At 38.0% G+C, this 18,975-nt stretch overlaps 1 protein-coding gene across 2 annotated transcripts; it reads left to right on the forward strand.

Moving 5' to 3' along the window:
* The first annotated feature begins 8,519 nt into the window (after positions 1–8,519).
* LOC308408567 (uncharacterized protein) lies at positions 8,520–16,881 on the forward strand. 2 transcript variants are annotated; one of them, XM_080900896.1, is made up of 5 exons: positions 8,520–8,619; positions 13,857–13,908; positions 14,784–14,939; positions 15,173–15,268; positions 15,446–16,881. In XM_080900896.1, the coding sequence occupies exons 3-5, from the start codon at positions 14,826–14,828 to the stop codon at positions 15,683–15,685; spliced, it is 450 nt and encodes a 149-aa protein (XP_080757022.1). In that variant the 5' UTR covers positions 8,520–8,619; positions 13,857–13,908; positions 14,784–14,825; the 3' UTR covers positions 15,686–16,881. The 2 variants fall into 2 exon arrangements, with proteins under 2 accessions (XP_080757022.1, XP_080757023.1); XM_080900897.1 differs by having other exon boundaries at positions 8,531–8,619; positions 14,778–14,939.
* The last annotated feature ends 2,094 nt before the right edge of the window (positions 16,882–18,975 follow it).

The raw sequence follows: 18,975 nt of genomic DNA on the forward strand, positions 1-18,975 counted from the left end.
AGTAATCTGTCTTCAACTGCTTTTCATTCACACAATGAGCCTAAAAGTACTTACTTGCCATCCAATTCCAAAATGATGGTCATTACAGTAATATTCAGCATTAAGAGCCTCTCGGCTTGGAACGGCTTTCTGTCAGATTTTGGGAACTGTTTGCAGGGATTTTCTCCCATTTGACCACAAGCGCACTGGTGAAGCTGGCGTCTGATGACAGGAGATAAGGCCTTGCATGCAGTCGGTATTCCAGTTCATCCCAAGTTGTTAGATGTGGTTGAGGTCAGGGTTTTGTGTGGGCCAGTGGAATTCTTCCATGACAAGCCTGAAAACCTATACCTTTGTTTGGCATTGTTGAAACATTAAAGTCTTAATTGAGGGGAAAAAAAAAGCTTGGCTAAGAATCTCTTTTAGGATTAAGATTGATGTGCTTCCACAAATAATAAAACATAGCCCCTGATCAAAGTGTACACTTTGATTTATTTTTTTTTACTTCTATTTCTTTAGAACTCTGATGCTGTGTGGTGTGTGGTTAGATGTTTTAAATCTTTTATACTGTATTATACCAAAGGTCATGTTTCCCTAACCTTAGCCAACTATTTTCATATCTTCTTCATAGTTATGCAAGACTCGATTAAAACAAATGAAGCATATGTCTGTGCATATGTGCACTAATAATATATATTAACAATTCATTCAAAGCATTTGTACTGTTGTTGGAAGTTTTGGATATTTTTAGTCTAGCTCCTGTCCTGAATCTACAGTTAATAACAGGTAAGCAGAAATAACCACAGAGAGAGGTTGGTGAGGATCTGCAGCCGTCGGGCTCTACTGTGGTTTGAGAAAACCAGGGTACCTTGAGTTTGTGATTATAGTAGAGATTTTCACATTTGGAAAAACATTCATAAATAAAATGGTACCAGCATCGCTTTGGTGGTTGTGACTGCTCAGACATCAGTCTCAATATTCATACTCATACGGTAAAAAGACAAATATGTACCTATGTATCTCTTTAAAACATCTTTTTAAAAAAAGTTATTACTGGCTCTACACTTTCTTTCCTGTGCTTACCTTTCTTTACTTTCTTTCCTCTTACAGCAATATACCCATCTTCTCTTCCTCTTTGTGCCTCTTTCTGGCACTAACACTTCATGTCTGCTCACCACTCTTTCTCTTACTCTCCAACAAGCCTTCATTTTGGTTGTATGGAAGATGAGGTAAAAAGAAAAAAAAAAGCCCTCTAACCCTTCCCTCATCTCATTTCTTTTTTGAAAGCTAGTCTTTGTGGAGCTGCCGGGAGCAGCTCCAGTGTCTCCAACCGCAGCCAAGGCTCTTTTCATCGGGAGAGGTTTGAAATCTAACTGACCCTATTCATGCACTGCCAGGCCTTCGCTTGTGCTCATGCTACATAATACGAGGCAATGCAGCGACTGGGGAATGCGAGTTATTCAGTGAAGGGGGAGACAACAGCAGAAGAGCACAGAGGGAGTCTGGATCAAATCAACAGGAGGCAATTTAAAATGGTAAAATTTACATGGACTCCGTAAGACTTTATTCCCCCTTAGGGATTAACCTCAGCACTGTATTGTAGTTTGAAGGTTTGACCTCGGTTCACTTTAAAATTCACAAATATTTTTTTTTCCCCTTTTGGCCTCATCATTTATTGGTCATGCTGTTTTCTTTTTGTTCTGTACTTCCCGGAGATTCCCTTTCAGTCAGACAGCGAGTCCAGCACTGGAGTGCTGTCCTCTCTCTTTATATATTTATTTTTCTGTTGAAGACACTTCTCTTTATCTGTTGAGACACGATAGTGATCACTGCTCATATTAAATTTCCAGTTGTTCAAGTGTTTATGTGGTATTTCAAACAAATTACAGCTCTCTAAAACAGAAAAAAAAAGAGCACTACAATCCTCACCCCTTCCCTCGTGACTGTATTATGAGGCAAACTTGCTCAACTCCAGGAAACCAGAAAACTTTGAAGTACCTCTCACATTTAGAGCACTCGCCTCCTCTTCACTTTCCTCTTTATTTGCCTGACTTTTTTTCTGGTGCTACAGTTCTGATAACAACATAATCACATATCAGAATAAACTGAAAAGTTCAGACCCATGTAATTATTGTTTTGGAGTCTTTTCATAAACTTCTATTAAACTTCTAATTCTTTTTTTCAATTTCAGCCATTTGGGAATTTGCATTTGATTAGGAGGCTAAAGAAAGAAAACTCACATGACTCTCATTCTCAATCTTGCAAAACAAGAATTCAAATAGCAATCTTTTAAAAAAATACTTATTAACTGATGGTCATGTAAAGACAGATCCAGATCAGTGACATCATGCATGTATTATTTCAAATTTGTAATATCCAGGTGACATCGTGGACATGCTCTTACAAAACAAGTAGCAACATCTTAGTCATCTTAGTTTTTGCTACAACAAATCGTTCTGAACTTTAATTTAATTCTGACATTCCACATAGATTTTGACATTTTGATCTAACATGGAGCTGGCATGGTGGTGTGATGGTTAGCACTGTCACCTCAGAGCAAGACCTTTCCATCTGGGTCCCTTTACAGTGGAGTTTGCATGATCTCCCAGTGTCTGTGTGGGCTCTCTCTGGCAACACCTTCCAGTCCAACGACGCCATTACATTAACTGGTGATTTTAAATCGACCACAGAATGATGGTTGTCTGTCTCTTTGTGCAACAAATTGGTGGCTTGCCCTTTGACAGGTGGGATAGGCTTAAGCCACCCCATGACCCTGAATTCGATAAGCAGACAAAAATGGATGGATCTAACGTAAACTTATCAACCACCTCATTAGTTACACCTTTGTTTAACCAACTTTGATTGTCTTTTGCCTTGAGAACTGCCTTAACTCTCTATAGTATAGATTCCTCAAGGTACTGGAAACATTCTTTGTAGATTTTGGTTCACATTCAGACCACAACACACTCCACACCATTGCATCGCTACCATCCCCAGCCTGAACAGTTGATACAAAGCAGAATGGATCCAGGACGCTTTATGTTGCAGCATAAATTAAGACTCAGGCAATGTTTTCCAGTTTTCTAATGTCCAATTTTGGTGAGCATGCACAAATTCGAGCCTCAGTTCACTATTTTTTTTGACAACTTTATTTATAATTTTCCAATATGACAAAAGTACAGAAAAATATAACTCGAATTGCGATTACAAACACTGCCATTGTGAAACTTGGCATGCAGGAAAACGTGTAATCTATGGGCACATACAAAAAAGTACTATCATGTGAACAAGGCAAAAAAAAAACAACAACAAACAAACAAACAAAAAGAAAAAAAAAAAACAAAACCAAAAAACAAAACCCACCCAAAAAAAACAAACAAACAAAAATAGAATAAAATAAATACATAAATAAAAGGGGGGGGGGGCTGCATTGTGCGCAGTTCTTTTTGGCTTGATACAGATAGTAGGTGGCTTTAAAGAAAGAAAGAGAGAAAAACCCAAACAGAGATAAAAGCAGTATTACATCATACTTCAGTAAATGACAACTTCTCCACATATCTCAGTTTACTATTTTTAACTGACAGGAATGGCACCCTGCTTCTGTCACTGTAGACCATTTACTTGAAAATTTGTCATGAGTGGTTATGTGAGCTACTCTTGCCTTAATATCAGCTTACTATCAGCTCACAGTAGTCTGACAATTCTTCTCTGACCTTTGGCATCAGCAAAGCATTTTCAGGCAGAGAACTGCTACCATTCTCTGTAAACCCTAGTGATGGCTGTGCCGTAAAAATCCCAGTAGATCAATAGTTTCTGTCTGACACGAACAGACTGATCCTTTGCCATGTTCTTATATCACACTGACTGGCTGGCTAATTCAATATTTGCATTATCAAGCAGGTGAACCTAATGAAATAACTTGTGAATGCATATTTTATTTTAAAGATATGAGGCTGAAGCTAAGCAGGGAAACTACTCCACTTGCTTGAGTGGCATTCAGATACAGCATCAACATGGGACTTGTCATTCTGTTAGGTATTTTAGGCAACCTTTAGCAAGCAACAAGCACAGTGAATGCAATGTGCGCAGATCGTAACCTATTAACCTTAATTTTTGGGCACATTTAAACCGCACATACATCTATTTTAATGCTTAATATCTTCACATTATGAGTCTGGTAAAATGTGATCTGTAAATCGGCAGATGGAGAATGAACTTTGCTCACAATATATCACAATTTGGCTTTTACACATCATGCGCTGCACCAAATTTGGGGATTTGGTGCCAATTTTCTATGCAAAACCTTCTTGAATTTACTCAAACTTGTTTTTTTAATAAGTTTTCCTTCAGAGATTCTGTGCTAAACTGTTTAAAACAGTATCTAAAAGCTTTATTAGGTTTGTTGTAGATTTAATTGTTGTGAGTTATGAAAAACAACCATTTTAGACCAAAAAGCATCAAAACAGGATGGATTATTGCTCTTAATGTTCAAGACAAGCCTCCATCTCAATGAAAGATAGCGCAGCTCTCTTGTGCAACAACAAAGCCTACTTGAAATTGAACTCTTCAATCATGAAGCATCAAAGCGCTTTACCAAAGAGCTGAAAATGATTATGTTAATCAGCACTGATCCTATCTGAAAAACAAGCGTATACAGCAAAACCTCTTTTAAACCCAAATGGCAACCTTTATCTTAACTTGAAAAACAAATAGACTTTCTCTACACCTTCTGAAGTTTTCATTGAGAAAGAGGCAATTGTAAGTTCAATAATCTTTTATTTAACAATTACTTACATTTGACAAAGCACAAATATTTTCTTTAAGGAACACTGGTTTTCGCAAATTAATAACACTTAACTGGTAAGACTGAATAAAACTTTAGTAAAAGTATATCTATACTAAATGAAATTAATTTTCTTCTTAAGCATTTAAGCCTCAGCCTACTTTTAAATTAAGCTCAAGTTTAGTCAAGCCCTCTGACTTGTAATGACCAAAAGTCAGCAGCTTTTCTGATGGCCAGCAGGGGGTGATGGCTCTAATTGCAGGCTTATGTAAAGGTTTATATAAAAATCTCCCTTCATTTATTCCCTCAATAACCGTTTTCTTATTGATTTATTACGGTGGCCCTGAGAGGCCAAACGGACTGCAACTTAAGAAAACACCAGCAATAAGAAAAACGCTGCAAAAGCACACAAAACACAATGGAAATAGGAAAAACGACAACGGAAATAGGAAGAAACATATTTCCAAAAGCACAAGGGAAGTGTTTCTGGGGAGACAATAACCCGACGGACCAGTTGCAAGAACCCAAAACATAGTAGGTGTGTTTTATCATGATTAATTTTAAAACTGATTTTTAGGCTAATAGTTAGGCTAACACACTTACCTCTCATCTTTTCTTTCCTCACAAAACCGATAGATCCTCCACTTCTTTTAAGTCTCTCCCAGTGCAATTCTTAGCATATTTTGGTTCCTGTTTTTTTTTCCTATTTCCGTTGTGGCAGCACGGTGGCATGGTGGTTAGCACTGTTGCCGCACAGCAAGAAGGTCCTGAGTTCAATTCCACCATCAGGCCGGGGTCTTTCTGTGTGGAGTTTGCATGTTCTCCCCGTGTTTGCGTGGGTTCCCTCCGGGTACTCCGGCTTCCTCCCACAGTCCAAAGACATGCAGCTTGTGGGGATAGGTTAATTGGATAATCCAAATTGCCACTAGGTGTGAGTGTGAATGGTTGTCTGTCCCTGTGTGTTGGCCCTGCGACAGACTGGTGACCTGTCCAGGGTGTACCCCGCCTTTCGCCCTATGACAGCTGGGATAGGCTCCAGCGCCCCCCCCCCCCCCCCCCGCGACCCTGAAAAGGATAAGCGGAAGCGAATGGATGGATGGATGGCTGGATGGATGGACTATTTCCGTTGTGTTTTGTGTGCTTTTGCAGTGTTTTTCTAATTGCTGGTGTTTTCCCAAGTTGCAGTCCGTTTGGCCTCTCAGGGCCACCGTAGTTTATGGTCCTGTTGCTAATTTTAGGTATTTTTTAATTGACAGTAGGTTTGTGAGCATTATGCTCTGTAACAAATATTTTAGGGCAACTTTGCTACCTTTTAAGTAACAAATCACAACTTAATGAAAGGTCTCAATTTCTGAGTCACATGCAGTCTTTATTTGTGAAGTCTGTATTGAAAGTTAGTGCTGTGCCAAATGCTGAACTCAAGGCTTTAAAACAATTCATCGCAAATCAACTGACGATGTTGCAGTTGCTAAATCCTGCTTCAATATAAAGTCTATAGAAGGAAGTAACTTTTGAAGTATAACATTATATATTCTGGAATTGATTTGTGGGACAGAGCTTTACAGTGCTCACAGGCTGTTCTCACAGTCATTGAATTTGACCATTTATCACATGATTAGATGCCAGACTGCAATAAACTTTTTTAGCATACATTATTTGTCTTTGTTGTACTGAACAGCATTGTTGGGCACTGGGTGCCTGCGTGTCACTTTTGAAATGTAAATATGTTGTATGCTTGCATGTTTAAAAACATTTCTTATTTAGGAATATCTTTTGATATTTACCAAACCCAACTGAATGTTTAAATCTTTACATTAGTATCAATATTAATATTAATATTCTCAAACAACAGCAACAAATCTTACTCTAGTTTGTCCTTTAAAGCTCCATTTTTTTTGTATTGTGCTGTGAAGATTGAACATATTTGGATTTTAGAAAGCTGGTTGGAAAAGAAAAAAAGGAAACATGGCACAAGTTGCATGTTACAAGGTATGTTTTCCAATGTTAGGCCATTTATTAAATAAACAATTAAATCATTATTAATTATTACACTCATTACCATTACCACTCATTCTAGATCCTGTGAGTAATGAAAATGAAACCTAAATCTAAAAATAAAATAAATAAATCATTAAACAGTTAACCCAATATCACGTGTTAGGAAAGACCAACGGGTAAATCAAGCTTTGCCTTCTTTCATTTATTTATTTTTTTTAATGTTGACTCAAGACAGAATTTGGTGGAATTATAAGAACTTGTCACAGAGATCAAATATGCAATCTTTCTGTTGCTGGACTGCTCTCTCACACAAGGCCAGAAGGTTTGTGAGTAGATGTGCAAAATGTGCTTGTGTAAATACAGACAAGCCTAATGGTCTGTGTGTTTAAACTCTTCAATGGGACAACAGTGGGGCTTTGGCAGATCATAATGGGAACACCAATGTGTGAAATATGTTATGCAAAGACAGCAGGCAAGTGATGTAGCAAAGGGCCACCGTTTGGCACTAAGTCGAGAGAGTCAGCAATAAACGGGGACTAAAGTAAACACCTGCTGACATTCAGTCTTGGCCACCACAAGAGGTGCCTTCCAAAGCCGACCAAGTGAGACAAATTATGGAAAGAGAACGCTGTCACTCCCCAGTCATGAAGCAGGGATGATCGCTTTTCCTGTTTGGCGACTGAAAGAGGAGAAATGGTTATTACTTTATATATGAAAACTCTAGATTTATTAAGACATTGAAAGTTTAGTTTGGCAGTATTCGTGAAAATAAACTCATCCCCTCTCTGCTTGTTAATTGTGATTGCATTGTGGGAAAAGTAAAAAAAGAAAAATATTGTACCTTTCTGCGAAAGCTACAATATTTTTTCCATACAAACTGAGGAACTTGTGTCTTTTAAAGCCTACTGTGCATACAGCAGATGCAAAATCAAATGTACAAGTTTGTTATGGGTCAGAGTTGTCCATCTGGTGCATTAACTATAAAGAGACCATAAGTAATGCACCATCCTGTTAATTTAGAAGACGTTTTAATCTTGTTGGGGTGTTTTGTCTGTATAATTTCAAATGCAGCAAACCACCAGATGGACATAAATATTCATAAATAAAAAAAAACTGAAGTAGTGTTTATATATTTTGTGAAAAGGTGAATAATTACCTTGAGAGCTTGGTCACTTGGTGTTCTTGATCCCCTTTAATCTCTCAAACAAATGTCATTATTTCTGCCAGCAGAAAAATCTTGTGGGGCTCGACAATTCCGTCACTGCTAACAAAACAGTAGGTATGCTGCCTTTTCCAGCCAATCATTGCATTGACAACAATCACTGAAATGGGAACATAATTAAAAATCCAATTAATCATGCAGCTTTGGACCAAAAACAGTGAAAACTGTGGGCTGACCTTCAAAATACAATTTTCTCTCTGCCCTTAAACTATAAAGAAGGAAAAAGAAATACCTAAATATTTTTTTCTTTTTTAAAATTAATTATAGAGGTAGATTGAATACTTACAGGGCACAAACAAAGAGTCATATGCACTGAAAAAAGTGATATTGTCTCCTTTTAAATATAGCATATTATATTTTGGTATATCTTTTCAATTCAAATGAGTAATTCCTGTCTACATATATAATTCGAGTAACTCCAGAATACATTCCCTGCGTTTTAATCCAATTAATTTTAGTTAATTAAATGTAGCTCAAAATGCTTAAGTATGTTTTTCATAGCCTCCTGCTGGGCCATTTTGCGCATGCGTTAGGACAGGCCACCATTTTGCGCGCGGACTGAAGAAGCGGACTCTTTGTGTGCTGCAAGCGGGCTCAAGTTAATCGCACAACTTCATATAAAGGTGGTCTAGCTTCGGTAAGTAAACCTTTTACGGTCGTTTTTGTTTTATTTTTTTACCTCAGTCAAAGCATGTTGACTCTTTAAGACGTGTGCACATGGAGAAAGAAGTCTAAGTAGTTGTACACCTCTGAACTTTGTCATGAATTTGACTTAAGCTAGCTATGTGCTCTATTAGCTACTGCTCTAGGATTGCCAGGCTTCTACCGTTCTACCTTTAAAAGCCGGAGAGCAGTCAAATGCTGGAAGTGGAAGCTAAATCATAGTCATTCATATGTATATTAGGTTGTTAAATAGGAATTCTGGAGGGAGGGGAGTGGGGGTGTGTGATTGAGGGGGTGGGGGAGTGGAGTGTTTCAGTTTGCCATCTTAGGGAGAAATCAACACACATGGGTGTAGGTCCTTTGTTGCTGACATTTATTGATAAAAACAGTACAAAAACCAACCATTTGTACACATATTTACAAATAATAATAAAAAGCGAGTGAGTATATTACAACATTTTCAGCAATCACTCACAATCCTGGCATGGCGTGGCAGCAGAGGTTGAAAACACCTAAGAAATAAGATAAATTGTTATTTCCATAGCCCTTTTACACACAATGAAACACATAAACATAGAACCACAAAAGACCTGCAACATACCTGAGTGGTGAATTCATTGCGATCTGTCTGTCTAGTGGATTGAGGAATTTCCCTGCGAATCCTGTTGACTGTGCCGAGGATGGTGGTTTTCCGTCTAAGAAGTTTTTGCGCAAGTGAAAGCGATGTGAAAAAATTGTCCGTGGTAACATTTCTGCCCTTGTCTACGAATGGTTCCATCAGCCTCATTACTACATTTTCAGAAAGTCTCTCCCCAGTGGGACGATTGGGGTCCTTGCCAAGATATGGGAAGACATTGCAAATGTACTTGGATTTTAGGTCGCAAGCCACCCAAAACTTGATCCCAAACTTGTCAGGTTTACTTGCAATATACTGCAGGAAACAGCACCGAGTCTTTGATGGGAAAAGCTGTTCATCAACGGTGATATGTAGACCAGGGTTGTAGCACGTGATGCAGTTGGTGACAAATGATCCCCACACACTGGAAATTGCAGCGAACTTGTCAGTCTTTGCTCGATCACAGCGGGTGGACTTGTCATCAAAGCGTAGGTGTTGCATGATGTCTTGGAAGCGGTTTCGTGCCATACAGGGAGTGCAGAATTATTAGGCAAATGAGTATTTTGTCCACATCATCCTCTTCATGCATGTTGTCTTACTCCAAGCTGTATAGGCTCGAAAGCCTACTACCAACTAAGCATATTAGGTGATGTGCATCTCTGTAATGAGAAGGGGATGCAGAGGGATGCAGCAGTCTCAAAATTGCAAAGCTTCTGAAGCGTGATCATCGAACAATCAAGCGTTTCATTCAAAATAGTCAACAGGGTCGCAAGAAGCGTGTGGAAAAACCAAGGCGCAAAATAACTGCCCATGAACTGAGAAAAGTCAAGCGTGCAGCTGCCAAGATGCCACTTGCCACCAGTTTGGCCATATTTCAGAGCTGGAAGAAGTCTGCATCCTTCAAGAAAAACATGATTTTCATGCAGGACAATGCTCCATCACACGCGTCCAAGTACTCCACAGCGTGGCTGGCAAGAAAGGGTATAAAAGAAGAAAAACTAATGACATGGCCTCCTTGTTCACCTGATCTGAACCCCATTGAAAACCTGTGGTCCATCATCAAATGTGAGATTTACAAGGAGGGAAAACAGTACACCTCTTTGAACAGTGTCTGGGAGGCTGTGGTTGCTGCTGCACGCAATGTTGATGGTGAACAGATCAAAACACTGACAGAATCCATGGATGGCAGGCTTTTGAGTGTCCTTGCAAAGAAAGGTGGCTATATTGGTCGCTGATTTGTTTTTGAATGTCAGAAATGTATATTTGTGAATGTGGAGATGTTATATTGGTGTCACTGGTAAAAATAAATAATTGAAATGGGTATATATTTGTTTTTTGTTAAGTTGCCTAATAATTCTGCACAGTAATAGTCACCTGCACACACAGATATCCCCCTAAAATAGCTAAAACTAAAAACAAACTAAAAACTGCTTCCAAAAACATTCAGCTTTGATATTAATAAGTTTTTTGGGTTCATTGAGAACATGGTTGTTGTTCAATAATAAAATTATTCCTCAGAAATACAACTTGCCTAATAATTCTGCACTCCCTGTAGTTCCAATTATCTGTGGGTTTCCCAGGTTTGCTGACCAGCAGTCATTTACACTACCTTTCACCCCAATAGAAGCGTACGCTGCAGATGGAGAGCCAACGGCTAAGGCCAGGAGAAGTATCTCGAGTCGCCTTCAGAGCTTCCTGTGTTTCATCACTCTTGACATGCTTCATAGCATTCAAGAATGGACTATTCAACATGCACAGCAAACGGAGCATGTTCATTGGTTCATGGACCTCCCTGAACTAATGGCATTTATTGCAATTGTGATCTTGCGGGGGGTTAACAGGGTTCCATCTGTAAATGACTGCTGGTCAGCAAACCTGGGAAACCCACAGAATGCAAGAAAAATCAGGCCACTGTGCGATGTGTTCACTGCTACAGATACACATGTGGTAAATGCAGACTACAGATACCATGGCAGTGCCAGGATTGTGAGTGATTGCTGAAAATGTTGTAATGTACTCACTCGCTTTTTATTATTATTTGTAAATATGTGTACAAATGGTTGGTTTTTGTACTGTTTTTATCAATAAATGTCAGCAACAAAGGACCTACACCCATGTGTGTTGATTTCTCCCTAAGATGGCAAACTGAAACACTCCACTCCCCCACCCCCTCAATCACACACCCCCACTCCCCTCCCTCCTGAATTCCTATTTAACAACCTTATATACATATGAATGACTAGCCAATTTAGCTTCCACTTCCAGCATTTGACTGCTCTCCGGCTTTTAAAGGTAGAAACACAAAATGATGGCTCCGCGGGGGTTTAAGAGTAATTGTATTGATGCGTTAAAATGTCATATGTTTTTAGCTTAGTTCTTGTGGCACACTTTGTACTAACAAATTATGGAACGAGGCAATTTCTCTGTAGTTAGCTGTAAAGTTCACTGTACAGTCGCCTGCAGTTTTAAGTGGAGAAATCGTCCCTCCCGCCACAACATTGGCATTAAGGAATAGTCGGGCGGGGGAGGGGGCTTCTGAACACACCTGCACAGTCAGGGGTGCAGTAGGAATAATAATAATAATAATAATAATAATAATAATAATAATAATAATAATGGATACTTTATTGATCCCCATGGGGAAATTACTTGTTTTTCTCTGCATTTGACCCATTCACTCAGTGAAGCAGTGGGCAGCCCACTAAGCAGGCGCCCGGGGAGCAGTGTGTAGGGACGGTACCTTGCTCAGGGGTACCTCAGGGTAGCCGTAATAAGTAGGAAATAAGTAGGATTGGCGTTGCACAACGTCTTTTGTGCAGAAAAAAATAATGGTTGTAAACTGTGGAGGAGAATAACTCAGTGGTTGCCAAAAATGTGAGATCAAAAGGCACTGAGAGTTTGTCAGAACTGAAATTAACTCAGAAAAGAAGTTGCTTCACTTGATAGAGCTGTTGAGTGCAAGACCTGTCAGCGGTCTGGTTTAGCATTTAAAGCCTCGCTACGTGCTTCCAAACCGCTGCATTTAATCTCAGAGAAAACTAACACAGAGAAGTAAAGCAAGTGTGTAAGTTCATCTCTTTATGTTTGCATAGTATTTCCATGTTGAGCTTAACAACCGATGTATGGAGCCACAGCTGGACTGGCTGTCGGAGTTTTGTATTGAGGGGGAAAAGAAGCGATTTGTTTTATACTTCAGCTAGAATGAAAAAAGACACAAAGCTGGAGTTATTCGGTGTCTTCATGCTGAACAGCTAAAACTTCTTCCCTCATTCTCCCCCCTCCCTCTCCTGTTGCTACTTCAATCATGAAACTGATCGATTATCAGGTGATCGGCTTTTCTGTCGCTAGTCTCTCTCATTTGTTAGTCACCCAGTTTGCGCTAGAAAGAGGAAAACGGCAGATAAACAACAGCAGCACGTTTAAGCTTGATAAGCTGTTGCTAGAATTTTTTTAATATTACTTCTAGTATCCGCTTATGTTTTCTGGAGCCACAGCCGTAATAGCTGCTGGTCATGATAGTTTGGATATGTGGTGAGAAGGAAACATGAAGGTGAAACCAGGAGAAGTTTTTACTGAATCATTAGAGCTGAACAGGTAATGAAGAAACAGGTTTACATTTTAGGTCACATGAATGAGTTGAAGGGAAGTTATGAACTGTTTCTGAGAGACAAATAACTCCAGGATCCTTTTTTAGGTAGCTGACAGCTGGTAACTGTGCAGGGGCGGATCTAGCAAAGTTTTGCCAGGGGCCAGGTAGGGCATTAACAGGGAAAGGGAGACACAAAGACATAATTTTCTTTCTTATTCTCATTTAAAATGTCTAGCTTTTAATAAATAATTATTCTAAATCTTACTACCAAAGTGGTGATCTGGTTAAATGTATAGAGATCCATTATTGTATGTAGTAAATATTAAGTCTAATATATGCCCTAGTAATAGTAGTACATATAGCACTTTTTCCTTTGGGAAGGTACGCTGTCTGCGCTGTCTGCAACTGTATTGAAGAAAAATGTTGAATCAAATTATTATAGAAAAATAATTGATTTCTGTGCATTAAAGTAGATTACGTCAATTAAGCATTATCAGGCGGAGGGTGCGGGGTGGTTTCCTAATATTTTTGCTGGGAGTTGGCAGTCCTATTAGTTAGTTTAATATTTCTATGTACTGTTTAGAATACCTGAATAAGGAGGATGGTGTAAGTTTTTTAGGTTGATCAGTATTGCTGAAGTATAAAATATTTTGGGTGCAGTGTATTTTTTGCATACAGGTATAACAGAATAGCTTTAATGTTTTGTTTTTAAAACTGAGTATGAACTTATACAAAATGCAGCAAAATATTTATAAAAACAGTTTTATTTATTATAAAATACACTATATCAGATTCATATCGGCATCGGCAGATAATCAAATTTATGATATCGGTATCGGACATAAAAAAGTGGTATCGTGCCATCTGTAGTTTGCACAGAGGCACAAGTAAGATTTGTTTTGTTACAAGGGAGTATCATGAAGTAATGCACTAATGGCTTGGAAACGGTAATTGTTTGTCTTTCTAAAGTTTTTTTTTTTTTTAATTTGTCTTCCTTTTCTGGCAGATTTTCTTCCCCTTATGTGTTACTGTTTATTCAAGAAGATGGTGTTATTTTGGTAAGTACATGCAAATTCCTTACATATTTATCACAACAGTATTTGTCACAGTATTGCAGGGACAAGTTTATCTATCTCATCTTAAGGGTTCTTGTGATTATTAATATTGATATTAATTAATATCAATTAATATATATGATTACATTTCTTTTATCCAGGACAAAAGAAAAAAAAAACTTGCGAAAGTGAAATGAAAAACAGGAATTTAGTTCTTGTGATTTAAGAGGATGCAGAGCATAGGGTTAGATGGAGGTGGATCATTCACTGTGGTGATCCCTGAAGGAAACAGCCAAGAGAAAAAGGATCAGATTGCAAAAAAAAATGTGGTTTGTTTGCATACATGAGTCTTTACGGTACCCACAGGACTCCTGAAGTATAAGTACTCTGAAGTTTGCAGAGCAATTTCAGAGATGTTTGGGGCTTACATGGCAAGCATGTTTTTAGTTGCACATCTAAATTTTCTCTGCTCTCTGTTGCTGATGGCAGAGTTCTGCCCCGCTGACCTCACAGGTGAGACACTCCCACCAGTGGACAAAGAGCACAGGAAAATGTGTTGCCAACCACCTGAAACAGACAAATATCTGCTTTTTAAAACCCTTTAAACCCGTTAAATGGACTGATGCCATTCATTTCTTCTTTGATTAACAGTAGTAACATCCTTCATGCACTGTATACTAACCCATATGATAATCATGCTTTATGAAGTGATGGCAATTGCATTGTAGCATTTAATGAAGAAATAACAAAATAATCATACCAATGATTAAGCACCAGTCTTCTTTTTTTCTGTGTGTGTGTGTGTGTGTGTGTGTGTGTGTGTGTGTGTGTGTGTGTGTGTGTGTGTGTGTGTGTGTGTGTGTGTGTGTGAGATACAGGTAAATGCTGAATTCCAGTGTATTACAACACTTCAACTGGAGATGACCTTCGCGGCACAGTTAGACAGAATTACACCTCAGTTGATGACAGTTTTCCAGAAGAAGGGCGGTGTTTCTGGGCAGAAACTTGCCCACCACTTGCAGATCATGCAAGAGGTAAATCTGAATATTGCAAATTCTATTTGGATTTCTTTTGTCTTAAGTGGCAGGTCACTGGTGAGTCCAATAAGCCGTTTTAGGTGACCAGCCAAGCAATCTAAATTTTGAAATTTCATATATAAATTTTATTTACTATGTTTGAACTGACATATGATAAAATTTACTTATTGCGAATGTCAGACATTGTTCTTTTTTCCAAATTGGTTTAATCAGCAACTCTCTTTAAACAGGCTGAAAGTGATGTTAAAGTGAAAAGGGAAGCAGTTCTCAGGGCACTTTGCCTCTACCTTGGTGAAGAGGACGGAAGCCTTATTCGGGAGTTCTTTGTAAGTCATTTAAGTCATTGTAAGCAAGTCATCTATACACACACTTTTTAGATAGATATCTGTGTGTGTGTGTATTATACACACACACACACACACACACACACACACAAACGACTAGATTGGAATTTAATTGTAGAGTTAATTGTTTTTTCTTTTACCTTTTTATTAAATGTTTAGGACATTGAAGGAGATGATATCCAGAGAGACCTGAAGAAGCACACCATGGGCATTTATGTCATCAACAGGGAGGATGGACAAAATGGACATTATGATGACATTGGAATATTTGTTGAAGGGGAGATAGTCATGGACAACATTGGATCTCTGGCCCAAGCTTGTGCATTGATGCTTGGAGTAATCTATGCACTAAACCTAGCCTTCCCCAAGGAATTGAAGGACTATTATGAATTCATTTAGAAAGTGTTGATGGGATTCGATGGTGAAAAGCTCTCCCCCAAAGTCTTTGGGCTGAAGAACAAAATTGCTACTGGATAGGAAGATTTCTAAAATAACACATCAAGAGAATGCTGTTATGTAAATTACCAATGACTGGTGCTCTTGTGAATAGGAGTGAAACTCTTGTACAACCATCATTTGTTCTGTGTTATGTTTCAATTGAACATTTTAACTTTCAATAATGAATGTTTCACGTGTGGTACATTTGAGTAGCTTGAAGAGCAACTTTGTAATTATTCAGTTATAGCTGCTGCCCTGCGTATAATCAGTGTTAACTCAACCGGATTAAAAAAAAAAAAAAACATTCATGATTACCACACTGCAGCACACTGGTAACACTTTAAAGACTATTAATTGTTTTGAAGCGAGTATGTTAGGTCAGAAAATATGTAAAACATTCAGAATCTTCAAGGAAGGACTAGAATGGAAAGACAGTGGTCAATAAGCAGTAAGGAAAACACAAGTTTAATTTTAAGTCTAATTACCTTATTAAAATGCAATTTCTAAATATGGATCGCAGAACAGCAAGTCTGAAACTGGTTAGTTTGTGGATGCATCAGTTTCTAATTGTGATACATTATACTGCTGGTAGTGTTTTATTCTTTTATGTAAGGAGTTTTTTTTTTTTTTCTTTTTTAGAGGAAGAGAAACATTGGTTAACATTTCTCTTGTCTGTTGTTTCTGTTTTGTTTGAATACAGCTTTTTAAAGCTACTAGTTCATAGGCAAAAGTTTTGTAATTTGTATTATACAAATTGCAGCAATTTCCCTTAGAGATGTGGATTCTTATTCTGTTTGCAACAAATTTTGCATTAATAAATGATGTGAAAGAATGTTGTAGTTTTCATTATTGACGTTTTTAAAAACTACAAATCAGGGTAAGCAATATTTTTTAAGTAAACTTAACTTAATTGAAATAGAGAGAAATTAACAATTTGATTGATTTGAATATAAGTTTGGGACATAAGTGTAAAGGAAACAAATTATTCTGGTACATTTAACACGACCTTAGTTGGACTTACTAATAATATTTGACTAAGACGTATCCACAACAGTTAAGTTAAAGTAGCTTAAAAATATATGTTGGTTTTACTCGCTTAAATTAAATTCAGTGTACTTAAAAAATATTTCTGGATTCAAACAAATTTATTTCGTGCAACCACTTGTCATAAAAAAATTGAGTAAATTGAACAAAACATTTTTTTCAGTGTGGGGTTGATGCGTTGTGACCAATCAGTCAGTTCAGTTATGAACAGCAATTTAGTGGTTAGGTTATAACCTGCAGCTATATACTGTATACCTTAATGAAGGCGATAGCAAAATAAGTTAGGGGTAAATGCTCAGGAGGAAATCCTCAAAACTGGCAAAAAAAAATGTTAAAAATAGCAACCATTTCCAACAAAATCTTTTGTCATCCTCTGTTTCATAAGACCTTTATTATATCATTTATTTTCAACCATCATTCAGTTTAGAACAAATGAAAATTGTTTTTTCCAGTTTCCTATCTGTCCCTTGGTTCTGTCCAATTCTTCAAGAACACATAGCTCTCCAATACATTAAAAACACATTGTATGAGGGTTTCTCTTTTTAATCTCCTACCAGCAGCAGCATAGTTATTGTGTCACTCTATCTGAACAATAGAAATGAGTGTAACTCCACCTTTCCCTGACATCGACATATGGGCCCTGTCATGATCCTGTTTCCAGGATGAGCCTAACTCCTGGGCTACTAATGCACACACACCATTTATGCCCGGCATACATGCCCGGACAAACTCATCCGGACACATTCAGCTACAATAGTGTCACGCCTGGATTGGCTCTGTGAGCACTGTCATGGCCTGTTGAGCACGCAGAGGGGTTGTGGGTGGCAAGGGCTGTGAAATAACAGGGTGGGGGACGTTGTGCAGTGTGTTGACTCTCTGTCTTACACTGTAAAATGAACCAGTCTGCTGAATACGATAAGCAGTTTCGATCAAAAATTATACCGATTAAAAGTAGGGATGGTAATTTGTCATGAGTACACAGATCTAGATGCCAATTTGTGTATCAGGCACTTTCTATTGTCTACTTCTTCCTGTGGACAGGAGATAAGGACTAGTCAATCCTGGAAACCAAATCATTGTGCATGTCTGCTGAACTCAAGAATCATCCCTTTTATGTTTTTCTTTTTTTTTTTTTTTTAAGGAGACCACCCTCTTATCCAGTGGACACTTCAGAAAAGCAAACAATCAGGTTCAGGAAAAGCAGCAGTATTGTTGCAACCCCACATTTCCCATAAGAGCCCTCCTCCTGCCCTTCTTCTAGAGTTTGAAACCAAACCTGAATGAAAGCTGAACAAAGAGCAGCTGTCAGTGGTATAGATGTACTGGATTAAGCAGAGAAATGAAGACCTGTTGTAGAGTTCAGCCAAATAGACTCCCAGGATCTAAGAGGCAGTGGCAAGGAGCCACATTTCTTTCATGACAGACTTTTAATGAGCTCTAATTAAATATCTGCGGCTCAGCAGTTGTCCAGGGGGTAAGTGGTGGATCGCTGGCCACCTAAGAAGGAGTAACAAGAAAAGGAAGAAATAAACTCTTAAGAAATAACTTGCTCTAATGCTGCAGTCTTTCATTTGTATGTTATAATCATACCAATGGCAAATTTAAATATTTTTGCTCGAGTACCTCCATTCGATTAGTATGAACCAAGCAAGGCTGAGCTGAGTGCATAATCACTCAAGTGGAATGTGAGAGGCTGTAATGCTCATTAAAGTAGTGAAAAACTGACTGTTTGAATAAAGAAACTTTTAAACAAAGCTCATATAAATGATGAATGCATATGACTCTAATTTTAAGTAATACATTTGAACGCCACTGATAAAAAGTTCCCCACAAATACAGTGCCTTTTCCATTTCCTTTACAAAGTTCTGTCATCTAGCTACTTGATATTTCACACTGAACAATCAATAAATAAAATCCAGGGAGTGAACAATCAGTATTCTCATCAATTAATGTCAAGGATGGATAATTGATTGATTCATCCTCTTGGGAGCATGAATGTCTGTCCCAAACTTTGTGTCAATTCATGTACAACATATTTTTGAGTTGCTTTCAAACAAATTTCATTTTCAAAAAAATGCAACCTATACCTTCTCTGAACAAGTCATTAAATATTAACATATTAAATTAGGTTAGTTGTGTTATTTAGGTTGGTAAACTAGTTGGTTAGGTGATTAATACAGTTATAACCTGTTAACAATCATTTAAT

The sequence above is a fragment of the Rhamphochromis sp. 'chilingali' genome, assembly GCF_963969265.1.
Source record: "Rhamphochromis sp. 'chilingali' genome assembly, chromosome: 13".
NCBI classification, from domain to species: domain Eukaryota; kingdom Metazoa; phylum Chordata; class Actinopteri; order Cichliformes; family Cichlidae; genus Rhamphochromis; species Rhamphochromis sp. 'chilingali'.